Source organism: Juglans microcarpa x Juglans regia, chromosome 1D, assembly GCF_004785595.1.
Source record: "Juglans microcarpa x Juglans regia isolate MS1-56 chromosome 1D, Jm3101_v1.0, whole genome shotgun sequence".
NCBI lineage: Eukaryota > Viridiplantae > Streptophyta > Magnoliopsida > Fagales > Juglandaceae > Juglans > Juglans microcarpa x Juglans regia.
In genome coordinates, this window is record NC_054594.1 from 2,443,938 (window position 1) to 2,457,553 (window position 13,616).

A 13,616-nucleotide genomic window follows, 5' to 3' on the forward strand; every position below is an offset into this window, starting at 1 on the left:
GATCGACATGCTCTTGAATACCAAAGCCGAAGCATCAGTGTCGCCGAAGTTCCTCTTGAATGCTGAAGTCGAAGCAAAAATCACTGCGTTTTATCTGGGAATCTTTCATAACGAGACTTTCGCTAACCTGACAGGGGCTACCGGAGGATACTCCATTTCAATTGGTAGCAAGAGACAAGCCCGGCCCGGTGATTGCCCCGCAGGCGACATAGTTACGCTTATTTAATTTAATTAGTAAAATCCAAATATTACATTTTTAAATTATTAAAAACTTATACTTTATGTCCTAATTCAATTATATTAAAAATAGATAACATCAAGCAATTTTACGGTCAAATTTTTTTTATAGTATGGAATTTTTTAGTATTAATTTTTTTAATTTAAGGAATGCTTGAAAATTAGATAAAGCTATGTGAACAGTAATAATACTTTTATTCGACAGTGTAAAGTGAACACTTTTATCAACAAATCAATTCGACGGTAGGGTGATAATAATATTTTGAGTAAAGCTATTCTCACCGCTCCTGGTCCCTCTCTCGGTCCCGCTATATTTTTTTTTTAATTTTTTTAATATTTTTTTTTACTTAGTGATTAAGTAAGTATTTTTTAATAATATTATAATTTTTTTAAAAAAAATATTTTACAGTGTTAAAAAAATACATGTATAAAAAAGTAAAATAAAAAAACACAACATTTTACACTATCGGTGGCTCCCAACGGGACTGGGAGCGGTGGCCGTAGAGCCACCTTAATATTTTTTATTAAACTTAAACCCATCAGATCAAAAATAAAAATAAAAATAATATTATGTTATTACATAATATAAACAAGTTGTTATAGAGTAAGAAATTATTATCTCTCTTTTGCAAATTGGACAGCTTACCACAGTAAGCTCTTTATGAAAACATCATTGTCCAAGACTTTTACTGTTTAATATTTGAAAAATCATAAGTTGAAAAGAGATGTTCATGCAGAACGTCTCTTCTTCTGTTTGTGAGCTAATTCCATGATAGAGCAAGAATAAAGCGACATGGGCACGTAAAATAAAACCTCAAATTCAGACATCAGATCACAAATAACTGCAAGGAAGTTAAATTCAGACATGTTTCAGATAGCATCATTTGAAAAAAGACTGTCGTCTCTCTTTAGAGTTCATACAGTCCCCTATGGCCATGGCATAAAACCTCTTCAAAAACAGAGGAACAAACTACCTTATCACCTTTCTCTGAAGTAGTTCCTCCAGAAAAGAAAGGAGAAAAAACAACGTTAGTATGAAATTATGAATTCTTCTCTCTGTGTAATTATATGTTCATAAGTTCTGAATCCCCAATGGGTATTTTGTATCTGAAACCTCTTGGGGGTTTAATGAGAGACTGCACAATCTTCTCTTGGCTCTTGAAGCCCACCTTTGCAGCTATGACCATCTGATTCCTCATCTGCTTCTGCTTCCTTGCTGTTGTCTCCAATACTAAATACACCTTTAGCAGACACACCAGCAAGAAGGGTACCCTCAGGGGAACCAGACTGGGACGTGTTTGGATTTGAGCGTTTTCTGTGTTGATCTTGGGCCATCCATAAACCATTTGCAGATAAAGAAGATGCACGTCTTTGGACATGAAGTCTATATTTCTGCCATGGCATGATACCTAAATAAATCACCTTAAACAAAAGAGAGGAAGGAATTACATAGGATAAAACTTGAGAAAACAGGCCATGAATACCCACTTGCAAATGGCTTTTCACTTCATCATTTGTTAGACCATCCACCTGCATGAGTTCTCTAATTTGTTTAGGGGTGGCCACTGCAAAGGAGAACCATCCAAACAAATAAGTACGGCAACAAAGAGGGCCTAAGAACCTTTTCCTTGTACAAAATAAAGTGATGTAAAATGATAACTAAACTTCAATAATTATCAATAAAAGGGAGGCCATAGAACCATGCTTCAATGGAACTTAGAACTACTTTTTGGTTTGTTTTTTAACTTCTTAAGTAATGATTTCAGAAAGACAGTCCTACTGATATGCCTTCTGGGCATGTCGTAAAACAATGAAATCGCCACCTTGTGCTTCCTAACAATGGTTTCAACTTTCAGGTGCAAAGTAATCAATCTGAAACGACCAAAGTCCAAGAAAAATTTTCTTTTCCACGCTATTGAGTTACAAGGCCTCACTCACCCTGCTCTCCCCCAAGTTGTTGGACAGCCTCGAGGAAACATCGGTGCAGCTGCGGCGACCAGTACCGCCTTTGTTTCCTAGGTGGTTCTGTTAACAAAGATGAACCAGAATTACTACCTTTACAACCAAAAGAGGTTCGTCTTTTGGAAACCGAATCGCTCGGATTCAGTTCAGGCAGTGGAGTCATAAGCGAAAGGCTAGTGACTTGTGAAACCTCGTTCTCTTCCTTCAATGGCGGAAAATTCCCTCCCATGTTTCGGTTACTTTGTGGCTGAATCGGGTTCTCCAGTACAGACCAATCGTCTTCTTCACCATGCTACCACAAATAATAAAAGACCATTAGAAATTTGATTCCCCACAAATTTGAGAGAAGTTGTTAAGTGCTTTGAATATTAAAAATCACCAATTTTGCTTCTGAAGCTGATTCTTCTTTCTTGTAATCATAGTCGGGACCGGTGATCCAGAGCTGAGCAGAGTTCATCCAATTCTTCTTGTCATCGCTATCGCTTTCCAAACAATGCATTGCTGCTTCCTTCAACCTCCCAATAGCTTCATACCCACCACAAAAGTTCATTAAATATTAACTAAACCTCCCAAAACATTTTTTAAAAAACGAGAGAGAGAGAGAGAGAGAGAGAGAGCCCACCATCGTTTAAAAGATGCATACAGAGAGGAAGCTCGCGTTTGAAACCTTCAATCTTGCTTCGTTCATCTTCCAATCTTTGCACACAATCATGAAGCTTTGACAGTTTCTCTGAGCTATTTCCGGCGGTTGAAATTTCTCTGACGAGTTCGGAGATGGTTTTGGGGACGAAGACCCTGCTCAAATCAAGGGTTAGTTCCATCTCTCTCACTCTCTCGAATATTTTTTCTGTTTCTGGGTCTATATCATCTTTAGGCCAAGATAACAGCTGATAGCGAAGAACAGGAAAACTCAATTATATATATATATATATATTGATATATTGGGATCCGAACAAGTTTGGATTCGGAAAGTCGCATTCGCGTCGTCGCGTCTTGGAGCCAACTCGACAATAAACTCGCTTGGGACGCGCCGAGTGGTTGATGGAGTGTGTTGCGGGAATCTTTGGATTCGGTGGCTGTAAATTAAGGGCGGTTTGGAATTTACATTCTAACTGAGATTAATTCAGTTTTGTTTAAGGAAAATACTAATCTTTCCGCAGGTTCTTCTCGTTGGAAGTTAATCGTTAGGACTTTTTTATTTTATTTTTACTTAATAATTAGTAAGTATTTTTTAGTAATATTGTAATTTTTTATTTTTTAAAAAATATTAAAAAATACATGTAAAAACTAAAAAATAAGCCAAAAAAATCAGAAAACAATTAGTGGGAGCTCCCATCAGCGGGAATAGCACCACCCTTAGTTTAATTTCAAATTGAGTATAATATATAAATATTAACTCTAAAATTATTAAATTTATTTCAATTCAAAATTTTTTTACACGTGAGATCTATAATTTTTTTCAACTCAACACATTTTTTAAATACAGGATTCACAATTTTTTTTTAACTTCTTATAAATATATTTAAACTCATTTTAACATCTAAATACATTTAAACTCATTCCTACAAAATTCACTCTATCATCTTAATTCATTACTATTCATAAAGAATTCAACTCAACTCAACATCCAAATAGGTTTAAGACCATTGACAATGATATTGTCAAATCTAAAATTTGACAAAAAGTTGAGATTTTAAATAAAACCAAAATCATTGGAAGTTGACTATCCATCTAAAAGTTAAAATAATAATATAATATTAGATATTTTAATAATATTTTTTTTAATTTTTATATTTTATGAATATATTCTATATATTAATTAATAATTTAATTTTTATTTAAAATTATTATTTTCTAACTATTTTTTTCTCAATCTAATTATCTAATAGTAGTCATTGAAAATATTTTTAAAGTAAAATATTATTTTAAAAAAATTAATGACTAATTAAATATAGAAAAAGAAATAAATTTATTGTAGCTAAAAAATAAAATCTTCAAATTTTGACTACTTCAACACGAATTACTTTTAAACTTATCCAAAATTTAACTATTCACAGAGATTTGGCTAGACGAGATTCTTGGGGTTATGTAAAAGAATGAAACTGAAAGCATCGCGACGTCGTTGTCGTTGACTTTCGCGGTAGTGCATAATGTTACAAATCTGAGAAAATTAGTCAATTTCACAATATTATTCCTTTCTTTTCTCATTTGGCTCATTACATATTGAGCTGAGATTTCGATAATAAGTTGAAATTGGATGAATTGAAATAAAAATTAAAATTTGAATAAAATATTATTTTTTTAATATTATTATTATTTTAAAATTTAAAAAAATTAAATTATTTATAATATTTTGTGTATAAATTTAAAAAAATTATAATAATTAGATCAGATAAATTGAAACTATCTTTATATTCAAACATAAAATATTTGCTATACATATAAATAATGTAGTACGTTAAATTTATTTTATAATAGAAAGATTTTATCACAATAAACCTATCAATATATAATTTTTTTGGTGTAAAATTTATATGTAGATCTAATACTCCCCTAATATATTATAATATTATATGTATATATATATAAGGGTTACACTTGAGTCTCGGCCATTAGATCTCGTTTATTTTTGCAGACGAGATGAGATGAATTAATATTAAAATTAAAAAGTTGAATAAATATTAGTAAAATATATTTTTTAATATTATTTTTATTTTGAGATTTAAAAAAATTAAATTTCTTATTTTATTTTGTATTAAAATTTGAAAAAATTTTAATAATTATATAAAATAAGATGAGATGAAATAAAATTCTAAAACAAACTAGCCGAATTTATATTTTTATAAAATGTTTTTTAGACAAGCACTTCCTCGTTAAGAAATGGACGGTGGTGAAAACTAGCGGTGATGGCAAAAGAAGGTTGTCACTTCCAACAAGACACGGACACGTGGTGAGGCGGTGAGATTCTTGAATGCTTTATCGTCTTCTCACGAGGTAATCGTTTTGATTCCTATCATACGATGGTAGTGACACGTGTTAAAGCGAATTCGTTCGACCACAGGCACAGGTGAGAGGATGAAATGATTTGCGAGTTTTGATAGAGATAAGGATTCTTTGTTTAGGGATGGGCAGAGGCTGAGGCTGGTTTTGTTTATTATTATTATTATTATTATTATTTTTAATCGCGAGACAAATAGAATTTATGCTTTTCCATGCATGCAAAGTCGCTACAACTATTTGCAACCATCCTTTAAAATCATGGCTCTTTTTTCCTTTTATTTGGATAAATGAAATCTTGATTCACGTGTGTCGTGAGTAAGCTTAATGCTCAAATCTCAAAAGTAAGTTTGCTATGTTTTTTTTTTCAATACTTTTTAGACGATTTTAAGAAGAATAATATCATTTCGTTCTTATCACTTAAAACAAAGAGTTTTGTTATATATCAGTCACTATTCACCTCCACACTTCATATTAGATAATTTTTTCTTTTTTCTTTTTTCTTTTTTCATTAGGTGTGTGGTGTGAAATATTAAATAATGATTTATGAGTAGAATTATTATGAAAAAAATTATTGAAAAGCTATTTTTTATTTATATAATAATCATTTCATGCCATATTTTTTATTTATATAATAATCATTTCATGCCATATGCTAATCGATATAGAAAATTTTTAATTTTTAATTTTCTCTTGGCTTGTCGTTTTTGGTCATGAGTACTGATGGTCCTACTGCCATAATTTTACACGTGAAGTAGGCTCCTCATCAACATAGCAAACCGGATGCCAAACTTTGTTTTGCAAATCGATATTGGAAATATACATTTTTTTGCTTGTCGTTTTTGGTTGATCCTAAAGTGTAGACTAGACTTCTTCTTCTAACCTCATTCATGAAGACAATTTTTTCACATCAATTGGATACAATTCCAAATTATAATGAAACCATCAAAACCATAACGATCTATTAGATTCTGTGTAATAAACTAAGATTACTACTGACAAGTAATATATAATTGTCAATGAAAGATACAAGAGAGGAAGCTTGAAAACTAATATTTACAAGAGAGCCGTCATAAAGAAACGTCCCGTTTGAATTCAAAACTCACCTCAACTCATCTCATTTCATCTCATCATTACAACTTTTCCAAATTTCTATATAAAATATAATAAACAATTCAACTTTTTCAAATTTCAAAACAATAATATTATTAAAAATAATATTCTAACAACATTTTATTTAGCTCATCTAAAACCATCTCAACTCATCTTTGAATCCAAATGGGACCAGAACTCATGTTTAGCTGTTGCTTCGATTTAGAAACGGGGAAACTGGATAAATTCAGCCTAATGCAATGCTGGAATGAATGTGAATGTGAGTGAAAATATGGAAGAAATTCCTTATGGTTCTGTAATAGGAAACTTGATGGATACACATACTTGCACTGACCAGATATTCCTTGTGCAGTTGGCATGTTAAGTTGTTCAGTCTATTGAATGAGAGAATCAGAAGCACAAAAGAATAGTTCAACATTGTCCTTTTCATTCACATCTTTCAGAAACGAAAGAAAATAAATACTAAAACTTCAGCAATCCAAAAGCTACAAAAGACGTGAAGAAGTTGTAAAAAGTGCCAGAGAAAAAAAAGACCTTTTTTTTTTTTCCTTCGCAGAATATTTTCTGTTTGCTCTGTTTGTGGGCCGTGCATAAAGATACAAGACCTAGAAGCAAAACTTCCATTCCGTTAGGCTTCACAAGAAGAGTATCTGTGAAAGTCACTGTTCTGTCTTGATGAAATGAGAAACCAGGAGTTTTGATACTGTGAAACCCGTAAAGGAGTCAAGGTCAAAGAGTTCTTTCAGCTTCTCATCACATATTATTCTCCTTTTATCAGATGGGTCCTTCATGAACAAGCAAAGAACACATTTTGAGTGAATTTCTAACTACAAAATCACAAAAAAGAGGCCATAGTATCTATATATAAAAAATAAAAATAAAAATGCCATATTAAGCAAAGCTTTTTAACTAAAGCATAGTGATGGCAAAATCCCCCCCCCCCCCCCCCAAAAAAAAAAAAAAAAAAAAAAAAAAAACCTTATTAAGATGAATTCAAAAGTTCAATCTCGAGTTTCAATCTCATTCGCAAGACTGCTATATACTTTTTTTTTTTGGTTGGTTTGTTTTGACAAGTAAGACTGCTATATATTAGAAGTAGACTACATTCCACTTCATTATGAAGCCCACAATTCTGCACATAGTCCACTTATAAGTTACAAATGGTCAGAGAAGTGTAAATAACTGATTCATCTTCCATTTGTTGTACCTCTTGCATCTGGAAGATGCCCCCTTTTCTGGCATCTTTTTGTATTAATATTTCATTTATTAGGAAAAAAAAAGGTTTTTAAACCAAGAAGGAAATGGATAAACTCAGAAAGCAAGGGCCAAGCACATCACATAAACTTGCACACAAGGTCTTAGTGATCCTCATTTCTGAATGGGTACAAGTTATTTTCTCAACCCAAAAGGGTAGCATGATTTCAAACTTAGCAAAATTAATCAAGGAGTGGACATGATTTCAAATCTTCTCATGCAGCAATATAAAATTTGAAAATGGAAGCCACTGAACCCTAATCAAGGAACCAGCACGGTAGAAGGAACAAAAAGTCTGTATTCCCGGGTATCAGATATATGAGATATAAATCTTTAACTACAAAGTAATCATAGTGTTGCACCAAGGCAAGAAACAACACACCTGAAGGTTGTTTTGCTTTATATAGTCCCATATTCTCTTTACAGTATCAGCCCGTGATAATTCACTTTCTCCAGTACCAAAGAACTTCACAAGGGCATCCGAAAGTTGAAGAGGAGCAAGAAAACCCGATTTCCCTCCCTTCTGCCTTTTTTCCTTCCTTTTTGGCTCATCTTGATCTGAAATCGAGTTCAAGATAGGTATATAAAAAGAATGCCATAATGTGACAAGTAATTGACTGGTATATGCTGTTTAGAGATAAATAAATTCAATCCAATAACCTAAATACTTTTTTGTCGTTGAGTCTAGTCAAATTCACAAGTGCTACAAACCCCACTGGATCTGCCCACCCAGCGAAGCTTTTATCAAATAGACTCCCACTACACTAAAAGACCTAATCTAATACATATTTAAATGAGTTTCAACTTAGATGTGAAACACACATAGTAAATATAAAGTTTGAGCTAAGCGTTATACCACCATCATCAATGATTCAATATGCAATAGGTGAGGAGAAGGCCATTGGTACTCCAACTATCAACTCAAAGCAGCATTTACAACAAAGCATTATAATATAATCTATACAAGGAATTAAATGATCCTACCTTCTTCTCTTTCTTGTTTCCGTTGCTTGTCCTTCTGCGTTGATTTGACCGGCACAACTATATCAAGAAAGATAGCAAAAGAACATTTCAAGAATGCATTCTAATGGGTAAAAGAAAGTCAACAAAAGGACCACAGTGAAAATAGAACAAGAAATAATTTTCTATTTACCATTTCCAGGTCCAGCATCTCAAATAACACCAATTGAAAAAATAAAAATGGTAAAGGGGTTACGGCATCCCATCACCTGAGTCCAACGCCCAGATATGCTTTGACAAGGCCTTATTCATCTGGAACATGTCAATGGAATTAACACCAAAAAGCGTATGCAACGGTTCGTCACAGTTTATATTCCGCCTATTATTAGTGTCTTGCAAATTATTTTCTCTAATATAGGCCCACAGCTGCTTGACAACCTGGAACCATGTTAAAAAAAAAAAAAAAATGGATGATTTTACAGTAACGAAGATTCCTGAAAACCACGTGATTAACTAATGAAAATTGCAACCAACTTCTCCATTACTTTCTTAATATACCTCGGTCCTCGCCATTTCAGACTGCCCAAGGAATTCCTGAAGCTGAGGAGAAAGGCCACATAATTTGCTAAAACCACCCCCTCTCTTCTTTACCTCACTTTTTTGCTTGTTCGACCTGAATTTTAAGGAAAGCCAATGATCAGTTTTACATGTAAAGTGAAATGTCTGTTGACACTTACAATCATGCATGCCAATGTAGAAAATAGAAATTCCAGTTAAACACACGATATCATTTGAGTTAAAAGAAAATATGGGAAATTTATCAAGAAAAATTACGATAACAACATAAACAATTCTAAAACAAATTTCAAAATAAATTAACAATTTCTGACATTGCAGAGACAACCAAAAAGTTACCCAATACATGAAAAATTAAGTTTTGGGAAAAGATTTCTTAAATTTTTATATTTTTCCTGTCTTTACATGCTGTTCTTTCATAGCATCACGTACTTCACCAACAAACCCTCCCCCCCCCCCCCCCCCCCCCCCCCCCCCCCAAGTTTTTTACAGAGTCAGTGACAAGTGGAGGGAAACAAAGATCTTATATATTTAAGATGGTGTCTGGAATGCAACTTCAGATAACACGTCTTTAGTAAAGAAGAGAGGTTGCTTTTTTCTGTGGGCTGGTTTGGTTTTGTGTAACCAAACCATCTCATCTCATCTCATAAAATCATTACAACTTTCTCAAACTTTTACACAAAATATAATAAACAATTCAATTTTTTCAAATTCCAAAATAAAAATAATATTAAAAATTTATATTGTAACAATATTTTATTCAACTTTCAACAAAACATCTCATCTCATCTCATATGAACTGCGTAACCAAACAAGGCCTTAGTTTCGTTATCCTGAGTGAAGATTTAGAAGTAATGGTCAAAAGGCTACACATTTTGAAAGAATATCTTTTTTCCAATCTAAAAATCTCCAAGTGGCTTCAGTTAAGAGGCCATATCAATTGATTCTTGTTTGGTGCAATAGCAAAGGTCACCCCATGACTCCAATTTGGTGGGATCAGCATTGGGAAAACGGTCATTTTTAATGAAGGGATTCTTTCAGGAAAAAACTCTACACCTGGTTCATCTTAATTCCAGGCCAAGAACAAAATAAAGAAGATTCAGTTCCCAGAGAATTTCAAGTGGACTTGCCAAAACTGAAAGACAAAAAAATCAAACATAGGAAAGGCTGATATCGCTGAATGACATAATACTTTGAAAGCAAGCAGAATGCAAAGGAGGGAGCTGTAGCTTGTGCTTTCAATCAATCAATGAATTTATCATTTCAGACAAAAATACTGTCTCCGGATATTTTTTTATAAAGCAAAGGAAAGGCTGTTTTTTTTTATAAAGCAAAGGAAAGACAATAAATTGCAACCATGAAAACTGAATTACTCAAAGAGTGAGAAAATACCTTCCTTTCATGAATTAAACATATTCTGAAAATATTTTCTTGAAATCATAATGTAAAGGATTAAAGAAACATTTTCAGCTGAAGCAAGTTGAAAAACATGATAAACTTATCGAAACATAACATATGGGGAATTGAATGAAAAAAAAAAAGATCCATTTTATCCATCTTCCTTTTAAAATGTTCACCTGATAAAGTTAGGAGACTTGATAAATAAATTAAAAGGGAAATCTGAAGGGGAGAATCATTATTCACAAAATCATTGTTCGTTGTAGAACATCTATGATTAGTCTGATGGAGATGCTTGACGGGAATGATGGACACGTGATTTTGTCAAGGACCTGTCCAAATAAAAACAGATGCTCTCAGTATCTGCTAATCACGATCTCCTTCCTCACTTTTACTATCATATTTAAAAAGAAAGGGTGGCCTTTCCAATGATCAATAAGTCGTGGATGTAAACTATGTGACTTTGCTGCTACACTAAGCAATGAATAACGTGAAAATGCACTTTCTTGAGGAAAACCCCTAATGCACTTCATCAATACCTTTTGAAACACACAATGCACATAGTAACAACATTTAGAAATTAGAACCATAATTTTCCCGAATTTCTCAAACTAACAACTACAACTGACCAACATTATTAAATCAAAACAGAAAAACCTAACAAAGTTTGAACTTTTGTGTGTTTCTAAATCCCTATAAATATTTATGTGCAAATTAATTACTTGTACCAAAAGCTATAATGCCCTAAGGAGACATTTCTGTTTATCATGGCCAACAAACACGTACACAATTTGCGTTTAAATATCATTCCCTCTATAACAAGCGATTTTTATGCACACTCGACCTTAACTCTACAGGAATTTTCAATTTACAGAAAAATAAGAATAACTTCTGTCAATAACCAATTCAAATGCGGAAACAAGTAACGTAAATTTTGTATGCGCGCTGGGAAAATAAATAAAAACTGACCGTCTTTTACCCTTCCCATTACTCTTTTCCTGAACTTCTTCTTCATCATCCTCGTCGTGAGAATCAGAACCACCGGTTTCTTCCGATTTAGCCTTCGCTGCCGTCTGATCGTCTTCTCCTTCTTCGCCGTCTTCAGCTTCACCATCTTCTTCGGCTCTCGCATGCTCGCTCTGCAGGAACAAGTCCACCTGTTCCCTTATAAACGCCTTCTTGTCCGTCAAATCCACGCCGAAATCTTCCTCGAGCTTTCGGCGCACGGTTGCCGTGGTCGTCGTGTTCAGGTCCGAGCTCCGTAGAAACTCCCGGAGCCGAGCAATAAGCTCTGAGTCCGATACCATTTTCCTTTGTTTCTAGTCGGCTTTGGGTCTCGCTCTCTGCGACTCTCAGGTAGCTACCGAGAAAAGGATTCCGAGAGGGAACCGAAATGGGGAATGGAATTAGGCGTCGAAAAGAGGACAAATATGGAAATAAACCAAAAGACTCTCTCTCTCTCTCTCTAAAGCTTCATCCCATTCTCGTTACAATGAAACACAAGTGGGGCCCACTCCTAAATTGTGCCCTTTTCTTAGAGTTTTCAAGTGGACGGATTTGCCCTCGGATTTATCTTCAATGTTCGTGCCTCGTGGGCGTCCTCGCAGTTGTTGGTGTGTGGGTTGAACTGAGAAAGTATCGGCAACTTTGGACACTATCACGTAACAAACGTGTCTGAATGACCGACTGGATAACGATTCGTAAGAACTCTTTACGAGCCGCGGTGGGTGCGGCACGAGAATGGCTATCAATAGATTTTTTTTTGTTATTTTTTATTTTTTATATTTATTAAAAAAATATTTTCTTAATTAGTAAGTAAAAAAATAAAAAAATAAAAACAAATAAAAAAATACTTTTCTATTTATAATTTTCAGACAAAGTAATATTTAAATTTTAAGAAAGTCACATTTAAGAATTTTTATTTCGTTTAAAAAGTAAACTCATCTCAACTCATAATTATAACTTTTTCAAATTTCAATACAAAATATAATAAACAATTCAACTTTTTCAAATTTCAAAATAATAATAATAATAATAATAATAAATAATATTCTAACAATATTTTATCATCTCAACTCAACTTAGTTTAATATTCAAACGCACTCTAATTGATTAAAGACAAATACGCCATTTATAGTTAATTTTCTAACGAGAAATCAATAGAGACGAGGAATAAAATATATCAATCCATGCAATTGAGGATGAAAAATCTACTAGTGATTGTATTATTTTTAGACTTGGATTGGATAGTAAAATCATTTTAAGTCATTTGATTTCATCCAATCTCATCTTAATATCTAAACATCACAAATATAAATACTTTTTAATTTTAAATTTTCAACTTTCTCATCTAATTATTATATAATCATTATAGTTTTTTCAAATTTACAAATAAAATATAAAAAATAATTCAATTTTTTTAAATTTTAAAACAAAAATTATATTAAAAAATTATATTGTAATAATATTTTGATTTTATAATATTTTGATTTAACTTTATTTCTATTTTTTTTTAAATTCTCATAAACATATTTATTTAATTATTTTATTACTATTTACACATCATATCATGTCATCTCACTGACTTATTTTACACATTATAAATAACTGAATAAACAAAATTAAAGAATAATGTTTTAAGCATTACAAAATTTAGGATGGTTCTATAGCCGCTGCTGGGGCTCCCCGCTAGTGCAATTGATATTTTTTTTCTTACTTTTTTTCACATATATATTTTTTAATTATTTTAAATATTTAAAAAAATCATAAAATCATTAAAAAATAATTACTTAATTACTATATTGGATATCAAATTTATTTCAACTCATCGTTATAATTTTTTTAAATTTCAATATAAAATATAATAAATAATTCAACTTTTTAAAATTTTAAAATAATAATATTAAAAAATAATATTCTAATAATATTTTATCATCCCAACTCAATTTAATTTAATTCAATATTCAAACGCTGCTGCCTAAGGACAGGTTTGGGAATGAGATGAGACACAAAATTCTCATCTCATCTCATCTCATTATTACACCTTTTTCAAATTTCTATACAAAATATAATAAACAATTCAACTTTTTCAAATCTCAATTCATCTTTTTTAAATTCCA

At 32.2% G+C, this 13,616-nt stretch overlaps 2 protein-coding genes across 2 annotated transcripts; both read right to left on the reverse strand.

Moving 5' to 3' along the window:
* Positions 1-1,076: 1,076 nt before the first annotated feature.
* LOC121249774 (transcription factor HHO5) lies at positions 1,077-3,247 on the reverse strand. The gene is made up of 5 exons (XM_041148578.1): positions 2,822-3,247; positions 2,579-2,724; positions 2,176-2,491; positions 1,726-1,802; positions 1,077-1,629 (listed from the first exon to the last, which is right to left on the reverse strand). Exons 1-5 carry the CDS (start codon positions 3,018-3,020, stop codon positions 1,363-1,365), a joined length of 1,005 nt encoding a protein of 334 aa, XP_041004512.1. The 5' UTR covers positions 3,021-3,247; the 3' UTR covers positions 1,077-1,362.
* A 3,414-nt stretch (positions 3,248-6,661) lies between these two features.
* Positions 6,662-12,164, reverse strand: LOC121249803 (upstream activation factor subunit spp27-like). The gene is made up of 6 exons (XM_041148610.1): positions 11,467-12,164; positions 9,082-9,196; positions 8,793-8,961; positions 8,548-8,604; positions 7,946-8,121; positions 6,662-7,094 (listed from the first exon to the last, which is right to left on the reverse strand). Exons 1-6 carry the CDS (start codon positions 11,802-11,804, stop codon positions 6,969-6,971), a joined length of 981 nt encoding a protein of 326 aa, XP_041004544.1. The 5' UTR covers positions 11,805-12,164; the 3' UTR covers positions 6,662-6,968.
* Positions 12,165-13,616: the final 1,452 nt, after the last annotated feature.